This window comes from Protopterus annectens, chromosome 4.part0 (assembly GCF_019279795.1).
Source record: "Protopterus annectens isolate FY-2018-M chromosome 4.part0, PAN1.0, whole genome shotgun sequence".
In the NCBI taxonomy this organism is placed as follows: domain Eukaryota; kingdom Metazoa; phylum Chordata; order Ceratodontiformes; family Protopteridae; genus Protopterus; species Protopterus annectens.
Genome location: NC_056733.1, coordinates 696,021,899 through 696,035,858, shown reverse-complemented (window position 1 = coordinate 696,035,858; position 13,960 = coordinate 696,021,899). Strand labels below are relative to the sequence as shown.

Genomic DNA, 13,960 nt, shown 5'->3' with positions numbered 1-13,960 from the left:
ATGATCTATTTGTTTCAAAGGTACATAGAAAGGAGACATTTTCAAATACTTACTTGCATTTCTCCAGTTCCCACCCGTTTCACCAGAAAAAAAGTGTGTTGAAAGGGCAACTAGTCCGAATATGTAGAATGACCTCAGATGATGAAACTTTTAGGAGAGAATGTGAAAACTTGTATAAGATGTTTACACAAAGAGGATACCCACACACATTATTTGAGGACATTAAGAATGAATTGTATTGTGTCTACTGAGTTTGGCAGGAGCCCTAATAAACCTCTACTTTTATTTTGAGCCTTATCGTTGTGGAACTGGTGCTTTTTGTTTGTTTACTTGTGAAGCCGGCACCTTCCTTTTGATAAGTTTTTTGTACAGCATGGATGCCTCGTGCTCAAGAAGGTGAGGGTAGAAGAAAGCTTGTTGGACAGCTTACTCAGCTAGTTGGTCTCCTGACGCCTGTCAGCCAATCCGTTAAACTCTATCTCACTGCCTGGGAATCAGGCACACTGACAGCAGAGAGAACAACGCAAATGAACAGGATGCTACAAATTTGGACTTGTTGAATGATTTTCCATGCTTTTCATTCACTACTAGTAGACAATGGTCTAATCAAGGTACTGATAGTTTATTTAGTGATATAGTAAAGTTTGATTTCTCAAACAAAAGAGTGTTACTACTGTTAAAGGAAACTACAACCGTATGACTAATGAACTGCACTTTCATCTAAAGAAGTACAAGATGTTTGAGATGAAATAGTGCCTAAAGGTTTACGCCAAATAATGTACATGAAGGAACTGAATTTTATAACAATTTGTTAAAAGCATTTGACAATTGTGGTTTTATGGAGGCCATAATTTTAAATAATGAAAATGAAATGTCTAAATTGTCTAACACAATAGAAGAAATTAACAAGGCAGTTATTAATGATCTTTTGTTTACTGTGGAAGAAAACAAAGTTAAGTACAAAACATTGCTTAAAGACATTGAATCTCATTGTATAGAAGTACAGAATAGGAAATTTGGTAAAATTGAGAGAGACATGTATGAATATAAAAATAAGCTACAATACCCTAAACCTAAGTTTTGGAATAAGAGGGTTAATTTAGATTTGCAAAATGAAAATGAGCAAGATGTATTACCAAGCAGTCCTACACATATAGATGATGACATTGATGTAGAAGAGTTTCCCCGATCTGAGAGACTGATGCAGAAGGACCCTGTAGATTACAATTCAAAAACTACACACGGAGGGGCACCCATCTTGGAGGCACGAACAGTGGAACCACTACTAGGGATTGTGAATGAAGGTAAAAATGGACATACAATGATTTTAATATATTTAATTACTCAAATACCACACTCACTACCACACATTTTGAAGTTTTTCAAAGGTTTTGGGTTTATACCACAACGCAGGACTAATTTGTTCAAACTACTAGTGGATATAAAACTCTTTACCAGAAAGAAAAACTTGGAAATATTTTTTAAGGGTAACAGTACTACAGGCACAAGTGATGAACTAAGACATTTAACCCCTTTACACCCCAGTTAAGAAACTTTGAATTAAAAGTTGAACATGAATTGAGGAAGTCTTTATCACAGCATTACGTCCGTCCTAATTTATCTGACAATGAAGAGAAAATTTTGGAAACTGTGAGCAAGGATAGATCTATCAGGGTTATGAAACCTGACAAAGGTGGGGCGTTGTTTTCATGGATCGTTTGTGTATGAAGGAAAAATGTTAAATATTTTGAATAACACAGACAAATATAGTAGGACCTCTTTGAATGAAATACACATAGCATATAGTAGGATAAGGAATATTGCAGGACCTACTACTAGAGGGATCTATTGACCAAAAACCTTTAATTTTCTGACAGTATCAAAACCTAAAATACCCTGCATCTTTGGGATCCCGGTGCACAAAGATCTAAACGACCCACCTCTTAGAGCTATTGTCTCCTCTGAAGGATCTATAACTGCACCCCTTGCTAAATACATTGATGTGAAAATTAAACACTTGGTAAATGAGAACAAGAACATTTTAAAAGACTCATGGGATTTTCTTAGAAAAATAGAACCCTCCATGTATATGGATACAACAGGATTTGCCACATTGGACGTTGTAGATCTATTTACTAGTATCCCACATGAAACTGGCTTAAAGTGGTTTGAAGAGATGTTGTTACCTTTAAAGAGTATTTCCCAAAATGAATTTACCACTATTTTAGTTCTTATGGAAGTTGTTTTAAAGTACAATTTTCTATTCTTTGAAGGTGAATATTTCAGGCAGGGTCTCATTGTGCACCTACATATGCAAACATTATTATGGCATACTGGGAGAACAAATACATTTTGATTCCTAGGTTTCTTGACAAGTGGACCTTGTATTGTAGATTCCTTGACGATTTGTGTTTCTTCTGGAAAGGTACAAAGGATGATTTTGATATATTTGTTGAATACATCAATGAGACCACACACTTTCTCCAGTTTACAATGAATTTTGACACCGTGTTATGTTACCTGGATGTTAACATTACCAAAGCAAATGATCTATTTGTTTCAAAGGTACATAGAGACATTTTCAAATACTTACTTGCATTTCTCCAGTTCCCACCCGTTTCACCAGAAAAAAAGTGTGTTGAAAGGGCAACTAGTCCGAATATGTAGAATGACCTCAGATGATGAAACTTTTAGGAGAGAATGTGAAAACTTGTATAAGATGTTTACACAAAGAGGATACCCACACACATTATTTGAGGACATTAAGAATGAATTGTATTGTGTCTACTGAGTTTGGCAGGAGCCCTAATAAACCTCTACTTTTATTTTGAGCCTTATCGTTGTGGAACTGGTGCTTTTTGTTTGTTTACTTGTGAAGCCGGCACCTTCCTTTTGATAAGGTATAGATACAAGCTATAGGATTCTAGGGACATAGTGGGTGACCTATAGCTTGCTAGGATATGCTATGGGACTTTGTCTGTGGTGATTTGCACATGGATAAATTCCAGGGCATCATCCTGTTTAACCAACATAGAGTTACGCTTGTTGCTAATATAGACAAACTCCTCAGCCTTTCATTTCTGCCTGTGCAGCTGATTATCTAAATGTGTGAAAGGCGCTGAAGCCTCGCACTGCTGAAGTACCTTCTATGTATTTAAACCATGTCTCGGTAATGATACAGATCTCTATATTCGTCCGAGTGAGGAGAGCTTGTAGGGTGCGAAGTTTCTTGTTTAGGCTCCTATTATTTAGCAGCAACACCTTTATATTTCTTTGGACTTTACTTGCTGTATCAGTAGGTTTGTCAATATGGCATTACCTAAAAAAAATTCTGGGGGATGGATAAAGCTTTAGCCAATATTCGGAGACCGAGGAGAGACAGGTGCAGACCATCCTTTGCAAAGCAACATGATTTGTTAACAAAGTCCTCCAACATTGAAAAATACTGAATCTCCCTGGAAAGATATCAGAAACTAAGCCAATTTTTGAAGTCAGCCATCATTTGTTCACACTGTGGTATCATCCTTGGTGAAGACAGAATGCCACTCAGTGCAAGGCACATACCTGCTTGAGACACATATTCAGAGAGAGCAACAATGTCTCTCTTCATATAGTCCAGGGAAGTATGTCTCAGGCCATTAATGCCCACATGGACTAAGACAGAATCATACTGGCACCTGTGGCATAATAACTTCAGTACATATGTAACTTGGAGGATCCCGGCTCCAGATAAGCAACTAAGCATTATCTTCTCTTGTTCAGTCTGGTGAGTGGGGCATCTGTGTGTCATACAGTGGGGTCCCCTTTGTAAGAGTCCTGGGTAATGTGTTAGTTTGCCTTATGGGCTTTGCTCTTGGGGCTCCACTGGGTGTATGCATATGTGTGGGGTTGGTGTTGTTTCTGATGAGTGCTTTAGAGACTGCTGAGGATTGGCATTGCTGTTTATAGACTTAGGAGGTCATTTGGGAAGATTGCTTTTTAGAGCCTTAACATAAGTGGGTCTATAAATGTGTGGGATGTAGTGTGTTTGTTCTTGACAAACTTGTTTGTATGCAAGATTTTTGCTTCCAGTGAAATTGCATATGTGCATCTCTCATACTGTATTATTTTCTTTAAGGATTAAATGCTTGTCTGTGAACATTAGACAATTGTTTCCAGGCTGGCTACAGAGACATTTGTAAACTGCATATCCATGTTGCGCAGACCTGTATTCGGGTGGGTTACTGTAGGTTATAGACTGGGTTTTACATAGGTCTCCTTGGGTAGTCTCTGGAGTTTGGTACTAAGCTAGGTTAGATTGCAATAAGATTGGATAGTCATGCTGTTTAATGTGCAAACTAACTGCTCTAAGCTTGTCTCTGTGTAATGGCTTTGTTTTCGCCACACTAAGTTACAGGTTTCAGTTCTAAGGATAGTTTTATAGATAAAATTGATTTTCTCAGCTTTTGTGTCTGTGCAAGGCACTGTTAACCTCCTGATGTTAAAACAACAAGAAAGATTGCTTGTAAGTGTAATGCTACAACAAATCAACTTATACAAACTACATTAACAAGGCAATTTCAAGTATTAGGTACCTTAAGAATAATTTTAAAGTTACAATTAACAAATAAAGAAAAAATAAAGCAGTAGCAATTTAAACAGTTAACTAAAATGTAAAGCAATAAAATAAATTTCTTATCTGACAAGGATGGGTCAGGATTTACTCAGGAACCCCTCTGAGTATGGCGAGGGCACCAAGCAGATGGGAGCTCTCGGAAAATAAGTAGGAGATAACTTGTAACAAATTGGGTGGGCACTACTTGTAACAAGTTGGGTGGGCACCTAGTGTTATGAATATATGGAAAACATCGGTGGGAAAGTACTTAAATAGGTTACACAACAGACAATAGCAATGAAAGAGGGTAGGGATGGGCATTGGAAGTCAGATTACTATAAGGGGCTAACATCAAATAATTCATTGTTATTGAGTTTGTATGTACAGCTAGTGTAACGTTTATTGTACTGGAGTGTAAGGCAGGAGAGCAATGTTTGTCTTCAGTGAGAAATGAACCACTGTCCATACCTCTGACAGCTGTCTACAGGTATCACTCACCTCAGGTGATTTTATGAACCAAGCCACAACCCATTATTACTCACCTCAGGGGGTTTTACATACTCGGCAACATCCCAGACCTTCCTTCCCAGAAATGAAGACTGTGACACTGAAATGCCTTTAACCTTGGTAATGACAGAGCTCTCTGGTCCTGTCTCATTGTCCTGGTAAGCTTTCTGTATTACAAAGACATACCTGTTACAAAGATATCAAAAAGACAAATCAGGATTCAAAAAGCCTAGGCTGCATGATAGCAGAGAAATTAGCATAGTTCACTAGAAGCATCTAACCTTAGCAAGGAATACTTGGAGTATTTCTACCTTATGTGAAGAATAGACACCCTAACAAAGCTTTCCTATAGGGTCATATGCACATCCATGACACACTTGCACTCCAAAGTTTAACCTAAACCATGACTATATAGACTGACAAACTGTAAGTTTGCTATATACTGCACTGAAAATACTGGACATGTTTCTATACAACACAGTATAATTTTGCTAACAAGAATTTTGACAGTACTGTACTTGGTGGCAGCACTGCCAGTGTAACTTAATCAAGTTTGTATACCTGAGTATGTCAGGCTTTGAAAATGCTATTTAACCAAATGTCATTTTTAATTTATGAGCACAAAAGGAAATGGTATTGTGTTGTTGAATACTGTCTGCTGTGTATGCATGGAGTAACTAATATGGACTCACTGGTAAGCATTTTAGCATCATTATGTGATAATATGTCATGTGCAATTAGTAGTCTTCAAAGATCATGAACATCATGAACATAAAAGTACTGTATATCATATAGTACAGAGAGTTAATAAGATGCTTCCTGTGGTTCAGGGTTTGAGTCTGTCAGCCTCTATTTATCTACTGTGCATCTATGAGCAAGTCACTTAACCAGACAGCGCTCTGGAGCAAGGGGAAAATTGGGCTAGGCTCCTCAATGACTTCCTGAACCACATGTCTATTAACTACCTATGAACAAAGAAATAAGTAATTCATGACAGCAAACAACCTATAATACTTTGGCTGGTAGTACAATCTCTGGGAATAATAACGCAAGTTAGCACATCACACGTCTGCACTAACTTTCACTGACTTCATGGCATAGAACAGCATCAGTTAATAATATATGATATATTGCATTTTGAGGACTTTATTTATTTGTTATTTTCTACTCAGGTAAGTGGGCTGATCCAAAGACCCTTTTCAGCCACAACTCAGGCACATCCCCCATACATGTATTATATATTATTTACTCCAGCTAATTAAATGTACTTACTCCGAGATCACACAATCCCTGAGGAAGGGGCATATCCCCTCTTTCCTGAGGATCACCCTTTATCTCACAGCTGTCAGCCATCTGCATAGCTGACCAAAGCAGGTTGACAAGATAGAAGTCAGTATCAGCTATGATTGATCAATATGTATATATATGAGTTATTGAGTTGCTTTTTGCTTGACAGAGTGAAGTTTGTCTGGAAAGTTCTTTGAGTATACTTGTGATCGTGTGCAGTTATGACTGAGTGAGGAAGACATCAAAAGGAGGAAGATAGATTGTAGAAGGCAAGTGTTTATTTTGGGTACTAATGCCTAATACTTTGGATGTACTGGAGGTTTAGGCATTGGGGGAATATGTATGAGTTTATGAGCTAGGGTTAGAGTGTTAGGAAGGGGATAGACTTAGTGTTGTGCATGTATGGTGTTATATATGGCATGTGTCTGAATATCTTGTTTAGTGGTAGTGTTATGGAAAGGATTTTTATAAGGTAAAGTATAGGGATGGGGATAGGGACAGGGGTGTAGTTAGGGTTAGGGGGTCTTACTAATGTGTGCAAACCTAATTCTAGCCATACCCCTCCTAAATTATGTATGCTACCCCTAATCCCCAGCCCTACACAAACGTTCAACCGTGTTCATTAACATGGCTACCTGAGCTATCTTTCACAGCCAAGAGATTCTTTGAATTGCTTTGCTGTGTAAATGCCTTACTGCAGGTATTTCAGGGGAGAGGACATGGTTAATTAGCACAGGCTGCTACCCCTAAATGCCTCATTTGCCTTTGGAGTAGGCTACAGAGACAGCCCACTGTGGTGATGCACCTCTTTGAGTAGAGCACAGCCACAAGGCTGTCTCTGAACTGGAAATGGTTAGTGTGAAGAATAAAAAAAAAAAAGCTTATGCCTTACTATAACCAGTGTTTTATTTTTATCAAATTTGCCAAGATAGTCTTTCAGAATTTATAATGTATCAAAGTTTTGTCTTCTTCTCATGGACTACTATATCTGACTTTCCTGCATGTATATTTATGAACTGTTGGTAATCGGTGATCCCATGTGATATAAACTTCATAATTCTCTATAGTGCTTTGTGGCTCATGTTTCCAATGCTTCTCAGCTACTTCAATATTGAAACGTTTGCATAATCCCCAATGCAGCAAAATCTTGCCACATTATTATGCCTTTCAGCATAGAAGCTCTCTTCCATTAGTGTATCACACCCAGCAACAAGATGTGCAACTGCTTCGAGTTCTTTTTCACATAACCTGTATTTGTCTGTTTCTCTCACATGTTCAATGGACTTTGTAAACCAACATGTAAGTAGTCACTGTCCTGGGCCACCAATATTAACTTTTCATCTTTTGGTTTAAATTAATCTCTCCTTAACCATTCCTGAGTCAGATCCTGATCGATATGAAGTTGTTCCAGGGGTTTTCTGTACTTGCAACTATATTTATGCTTTTTGCACATTTCTTGCCTTTTTATCTGATCCTTCTCCTTATATTCTTTCCTTTGCTTTTTACACATTCAGTTGCTGTCTGATTTTTGTTTGCTTCTGGTTTGATTTCCATTCATGCTTGATACTGAATATGCTTCTGCTAAACAAAGCAGGTAAGTCATTTTAAACTTGTTCTCTTCATGTTTTAAAACATTCACTATGTTTGGATCTGGTTAGGTCATCACATGTGTATGCAGTCCTATGACTGCAGATCTATACATGTAATCAATTTCAAGGAGGTCCATACCTCCTTCAGAGTGAAGAATATATAATCTTGGTATACACTCATTTTTATATATCACTTGATTAGCATGAAATATTTAAGCAATAACCCACACCTGGGTGTGTGTAATGCTGGATTTAACCATGGTTGGTGTGGTTTGGTCATGAGGGCGAAGCCCGAGTGGCCAAACAAAGACAACCGTGGGTAAATCCAGCATTACCCACACCCAGACGTGGGTTATTGCTATTATACAATGACATTATTTAAGAAAAAAAATACTTACTTTTCTTAAATAATGGCATTGTATAATGCCTCCATACTGCCCTTCTGCAGCTGTCTGGTATTTTGCGGCAGTTCTGATGTACTGCGCATGCGTATGCTTACGTAGTACATCAGGGCTGTGTGTGGAAGCAATGGGGAAAGGAAGATCTCCGTTGCTTTTTAAAAGGTGTCTCGCTATGTTAAAAGAGTTTAACATAGTGAGATAGCTTTAAAAAAAGCAACGGAGATCTTCCTTTCTCCTTTGCTTTTTTAAAGCTGTCTCACTATGTTAAACCCATTTAACATAGCAAGATTACAGCAACGGAGATCTTCCGTTCTCCTTTGCTGTTAAAAAAAAAAAAAAAAAAAAAAAGACATACTAATGGAAAAATTCTGGGTGACCGGACCTTTTTTCATTAGTATAAGTCTGATTTACAACGAGCATGCTGACCAATTAACGTGCACGTTTTGGAATATTAATGGGGGGTCATTGTATAATTTTCTTGTTTTGCTGTACATCTGATACAATACATTTTGGGACCAGTCAATCACCCTCAAACAGTTAAAACAGGAACAGCAAATTAGTTTATAGCTTGGACTTTGTTCCTAGATGTAAGGGCTGTTTTCGATATTAATTTTGATCTTCTAAAATGCCCCTTACTGAGTTTTGTTCCCATTTGTTCATACTTTATTGTCAGTCATTCATCAATTCCCAAATATTTATACACTCCCCCCTGCTCAAGTTCCTTTATATCACAGTCCTGTCCTAGACTAATATTTTCTTGGTGCTGCAGCTTTCCTGTTTTAAATTTTATTTTTGCACATTTATCAAGACCAAATGACATTCTTATATCATGTAAGAAAGTTTTGACCACTTCCCGTTGTGCTTTCGGTTCCTCATCTGATTAACTGCAAACTTTTAAAATCATCCACAATAAGAAGATGAGAAGTCTTTACACTTTGTTGTTTTCTGGGAGCCAAATTCTAACCATGACCTAATCTGTTACATAGACAGTTTATTGGATGAAGGGAAAGAAAAAAGAGCAGCGGTGACAGTGAGTCACACTGGAATACCCCCCCCTTTGAACTTTATCCCTGGATAATAAAGTGTCCTTTATCATGGCTTAGCTTCAAAGTGGTTTGCCACTGTTTCATGGTCACTGTAATGTAATTGATCAGTGCAAGGCCTGTCTTATACATCTGTAAGCACTCCTTTATCCATGAATGCGAGATGCTGTGAAATACTTTTTTTGTAATCTATCCATGCCAGAGTTAGATTCTTCCCCTTTTTACAATTCTCCATTATGACTTTTTTAACAACAAATAATCCTTTATTCTATGTGACTTTCCTTTGTTACCCATTTGTTCTACCACCATGATTGAGTTTTCTTCTAAATGACTATAAACTCTGTCAGCATCAACTGCAGTATGTAGTTTATACATTGTGGGAATGTGAGTTATGGGTCTATGGTTTTTAGGATAGCTTGCAGGTTCACTCTTAAGGAAGAGTATAATTTTTCCTATTGGTAACCAGGTTGGTGTCTGTTTGGGTACTCATATAAGTAGTTGATTTGCTTCTCAATTTTCTATAAACCTTTTTTAGGTAATCATGAATTGTTTATTTTGTTCTTTTCCTTTATATTTATCTGCATATCTTGTAGGTTTTTCTGCCTGTGCTGATAGCTTCAGTTTATTATTTGTATCAGTGTTCAATCGATCCCGGTCTGTTCTAATACTGCACATTGTTTTTATAACATCTGTCTTTCTAAGTGTTTTTCTTGAGCTGTTCCCTCTTCTACACTCTTCTAACAGTGACACTTCTTGTCTGAATTGCTTTATAGTTTTCTCTATCTGATACTTCCATGATGGTCTTTGATTTCTTCCCTTCCTTTCCCTTAATGACCTGTATTTTGCAGTAAGACTTTAATTGTCATTAATTTAACTGCACAGTAATATATCCTATTTACTTCTGTTACATCACATTAATTTCTGTTTATAGTCTTGATTACTGTGTTCACTTGTTTTATTAGACTTCTAACATTTTGGGTCTTATTAACTTTCTGAAATCTATTTATTTCATTGATCTTAATATGTCCATCTATCTTTTTTAAATCAAGCAACTCTTTCCTTAGATAATTTTCCACAAACTGAGAGCACATTCTTTGTTTTCCATTTCCTGTGTGCATTCTTCAGAAAGTTCCCAAACATCTTCCTGTGACATATTCTCTTCAGCTGCATCCTGCGTCATCCGTTGCTCTTTCATATGGGAACTCACTGGCCTATCACTCCACACATTGACTGCATCCGAGTTGCCACTGTTTCCTGCTCCTTTCCTTGCTATGCAACCTCAGCTGACTTTTTGTACTGGTATCCTACTGAAGGCTCCAGAGTATCCTCATGTGGCAAGTAACCAAATGCTTCCGTTTCCACCTGTTTCTCCTTAAATTGTTCCATCATGCTGTGATGTTACCAGAACTGGATTCTCTACACTAAATCCTTCACTTTACAAGTAATCTATAACTTCAGTCTCTATTTCAGTCTCTATTTCTTTAACTTCCCATTACTAATCTTCTTTTCTAATTCCTCCCTCTTTTCTAATTCCTCCCTCTGTTTTCTTATTTTTTATGCTGTGAAATTTTCCATATCCAGATGCCTTTGCCTGTATTGCTCTTCAGATGTCTTTGGTGCTGCTGTTTTTGTATTGATTAGTTTGCTTTCTCCTTTGCATAAATATTGCACCATATTAAATCTCTTTCTCTTTTTCTTTCCTGTGTCCATATTTCTTCTTCAGATGTCTGCCACGCCACATGTTTCTCCTTACTTTGGGGGCTCACTGTTCCACCATGCTGTGATACATCCTGTGTTAAACTTTCTACACTAAATCCTTCACTTTACAGATATTCCATAACTTCAACTTCTATTTGTTTAACTTCTGCTTTACTGATCTTCTATTCTACATTCCTCCTTTGTGATTGTATTTTTTGCATTGTGAAATTTTCCATATCTGGGCGCCTTTTCCCTGTATTTCTTTTGAAATATCTTTGAAGCTGCTTTTCTTATTGATTAGTTTGCCTTTCTGCTTTACATAAAAATTTTACCAGATCAGATCTTTTTCCCATGTCCGTATTTCTGTTTTATACCTTTCAAAAATCTCTAGTCTTTGCTCTTTATGTTTTTGCACTTCCTCAGCCACTTCTTTTTCCAAATGACCCAAGATTTATTGGTGTATATATTGGTTTTCATGGATCTTGTATTAATGAACCCAATTTTGCATTTTAAGCTTTTGACAGTTTTTCTTGTGAAAGTAATTTTCTTTCCCTGAGTTACATCTTACTCTTTTTGAATATCTTCTAATTTTGGTCTTTTTGCATAATCCTCCCTCTGAACCTGGCCTAACTCCATTGTAGGAATGTTTCCTTGTCTTCAGGATTCTACTATGTCATTTTTTCCAGTCCTGGCACCAGTGCGCCTACCAGGATTGGGCCCTTTTTTATCCTGGGACTTGTGCATTCAGCTATCTTTTTTATTTTTTGACCTATTTCTGTCCATGATATATGCCATATAAAATACAGTCTATATATCGGTGTCATCTTGGTGAGAATATTTTCTCCTGATAATCTTCAAAATGAGACTTCATGGCTGGAAAAGGAGATTTACTGCTCCTTTTACAGCAAAGAGGTGGCATGTGAAGAAGGTAAAACTATTTTTCCATCTCCTCCATCATGAATACAAGCACAGGCTTTTGCAGGATGTCTATGAATGGCCCCAGTATAAAGGTGAAGTCCGGAATAGTTTTGACAAGGCTGACACCCATGCAACTGGTATCCCACACACAGGGAAACAATGTTGTTACCATTACAGTGAAAAAAGGTGATACAATCCTAACATCCTATCCTGATAGGAGGCTGAAATTAATCAATGGACAACACCTATGTAGTGTAAGTAGGACTGTTATATTAGGTGGACCTTCAAACTGGATCTGCATGCCATCTACAGTACTACACAATGTTCCTTTTATGCTTATAGGCCCTGACAATATCGAAAGGAACAGAGAGCTGCACAGCAGGAGATTGCAGTGCCTCAGAAAGCACTGGGGTGAGTATTCCTGCTTTATAATGTCTTGATTTTAATACTAATAGCAGTAAGGATCCATTCCAACAATGTTTAACTTTCATGCACCATGCTACGTCGGTTCTTAATGCCATAAATCAAAGGTAGCACTATGACTATTCAAAGTTATTACTGTGGTTGTGTAGTTGTGTAGGCATCTCATTGTTTAGGTGGACAAGAGGGTCATGATGTTAATGCTTCTGCTCTCAGATTGTGAGGATGCCTAAGGTTTCTATCCTTCCCCACCTAATGGCTCTGTTATCCTGCAAAATATATCACATGTATAAATATGTAAGATCAGTGGGCATGTTTCAATATATAGTAACAATTATTTTCGTTGATTATCACCTGTGAATAAAATATCTATGTTTGAGAAGCACATTTCTTTTGTATATGTTCATTGGTCTCACACATCAGTATTGCATAACTGACTACAGACACCTGTTGTTCTGTCTGAATAGCTGATCATGTTAATCCTTTATCTGTCAGACTACATGAGATGGTGGCTATAGGTTCAGGTATGACATGCAGTTATATATACACTAACAGGCTTGTGAAATTCTTATGTATTTTTGGGCCATCAACTATATTATGTTTAACTGTATCAGTATCGACATAGTATGAACATTATTTTTTTCACTGTTTTGTACTTGTATTTCTCTCCCCAACCTCTTTATCACTATCCTTTCTCTTACAGACATTTATTTGGTTTATTATTTTGTTTACCTACAATTATTTTACTATTATATATAGCAGCATAACAACTTTCACCCATCCATTGGTAAGGCCTGTCAGCCCCTCACATGTGGCAGCATCAGGGGTAGCTGTGTGACCACACCACCAGAAGGCACCCAGCACATTTGGGTCCCGCACTGCTAGTTACATCCACACCTCTTGGACTACCTGCATCACCTGCATCAGGTAGGCCTGCACTGGAAGGTGGTACAGTTGTACCTACCAGTAATGTTGCACTTTGTCACCTGTTGGCAGCTGGCTGACATTGGAGAGGATATTATAGTTAAGAGGCTGGATGACAGAATCAGCCCAATGGAAGGAATGCTCCAGTGACCCATTGAATCACTTCCCTAGCCAGCTCTACTTCCGTAGTAGTGACAGTATCCAGGGTGGGAAATAATCTATCACCGGGTCACAGATAGCAAAGACTGCAGCTGCAAACACTCAATCCTATACCCAGCCGGATGTTCCCCATCCTATTGTGTCCATATCCATTTCTGCTTGTCATTCAATCCTGCCCTCATCATTGTCTTCCCTCTCTTTGTCTGATGTCTTATGTTCTCTCTCCCTCATTGTATTACCACATACCCTGTCAGTCATACCTGTCATCCTCTGCTATGTTAACAATGTAAGAGATGTCACTAAATGGCATGCAATACTGGCTTAAATCCCTAATCTTTACTGAACACAAACTTAGCGGCGTCATCCTGTCTTTACAAAGGACTTCATCAGAGTTAGTTTACAGGAAATTACATCACACTT

General features: G+C 37.7%; 1 protein-coding gene across 2 annotated transcripts in view; it reads right to left on the bottom strand.

Annotated features, from left to right (window-relative positions):
• Positions 1-13,960, bottom strand: part of LOC122799534 (P2X purinoceptor 2-like) — a 409,405-nt gene that overhangs the window by 322,452 nt on the left and 72,993 nt on the right. For both annotated transcript variants that reach the window (XM_044068664.1, XM_044068663.1), the window contains exon 2: positions 5,137-5,287. In XM_044068664.1, the coding sequence (XP_043924599.1) occupies positions 5,137-5,287 (151 nt within the window). The remainder of the gene's footprint in view (positions 1-5,136; positions 5,288-13,960) is intronic.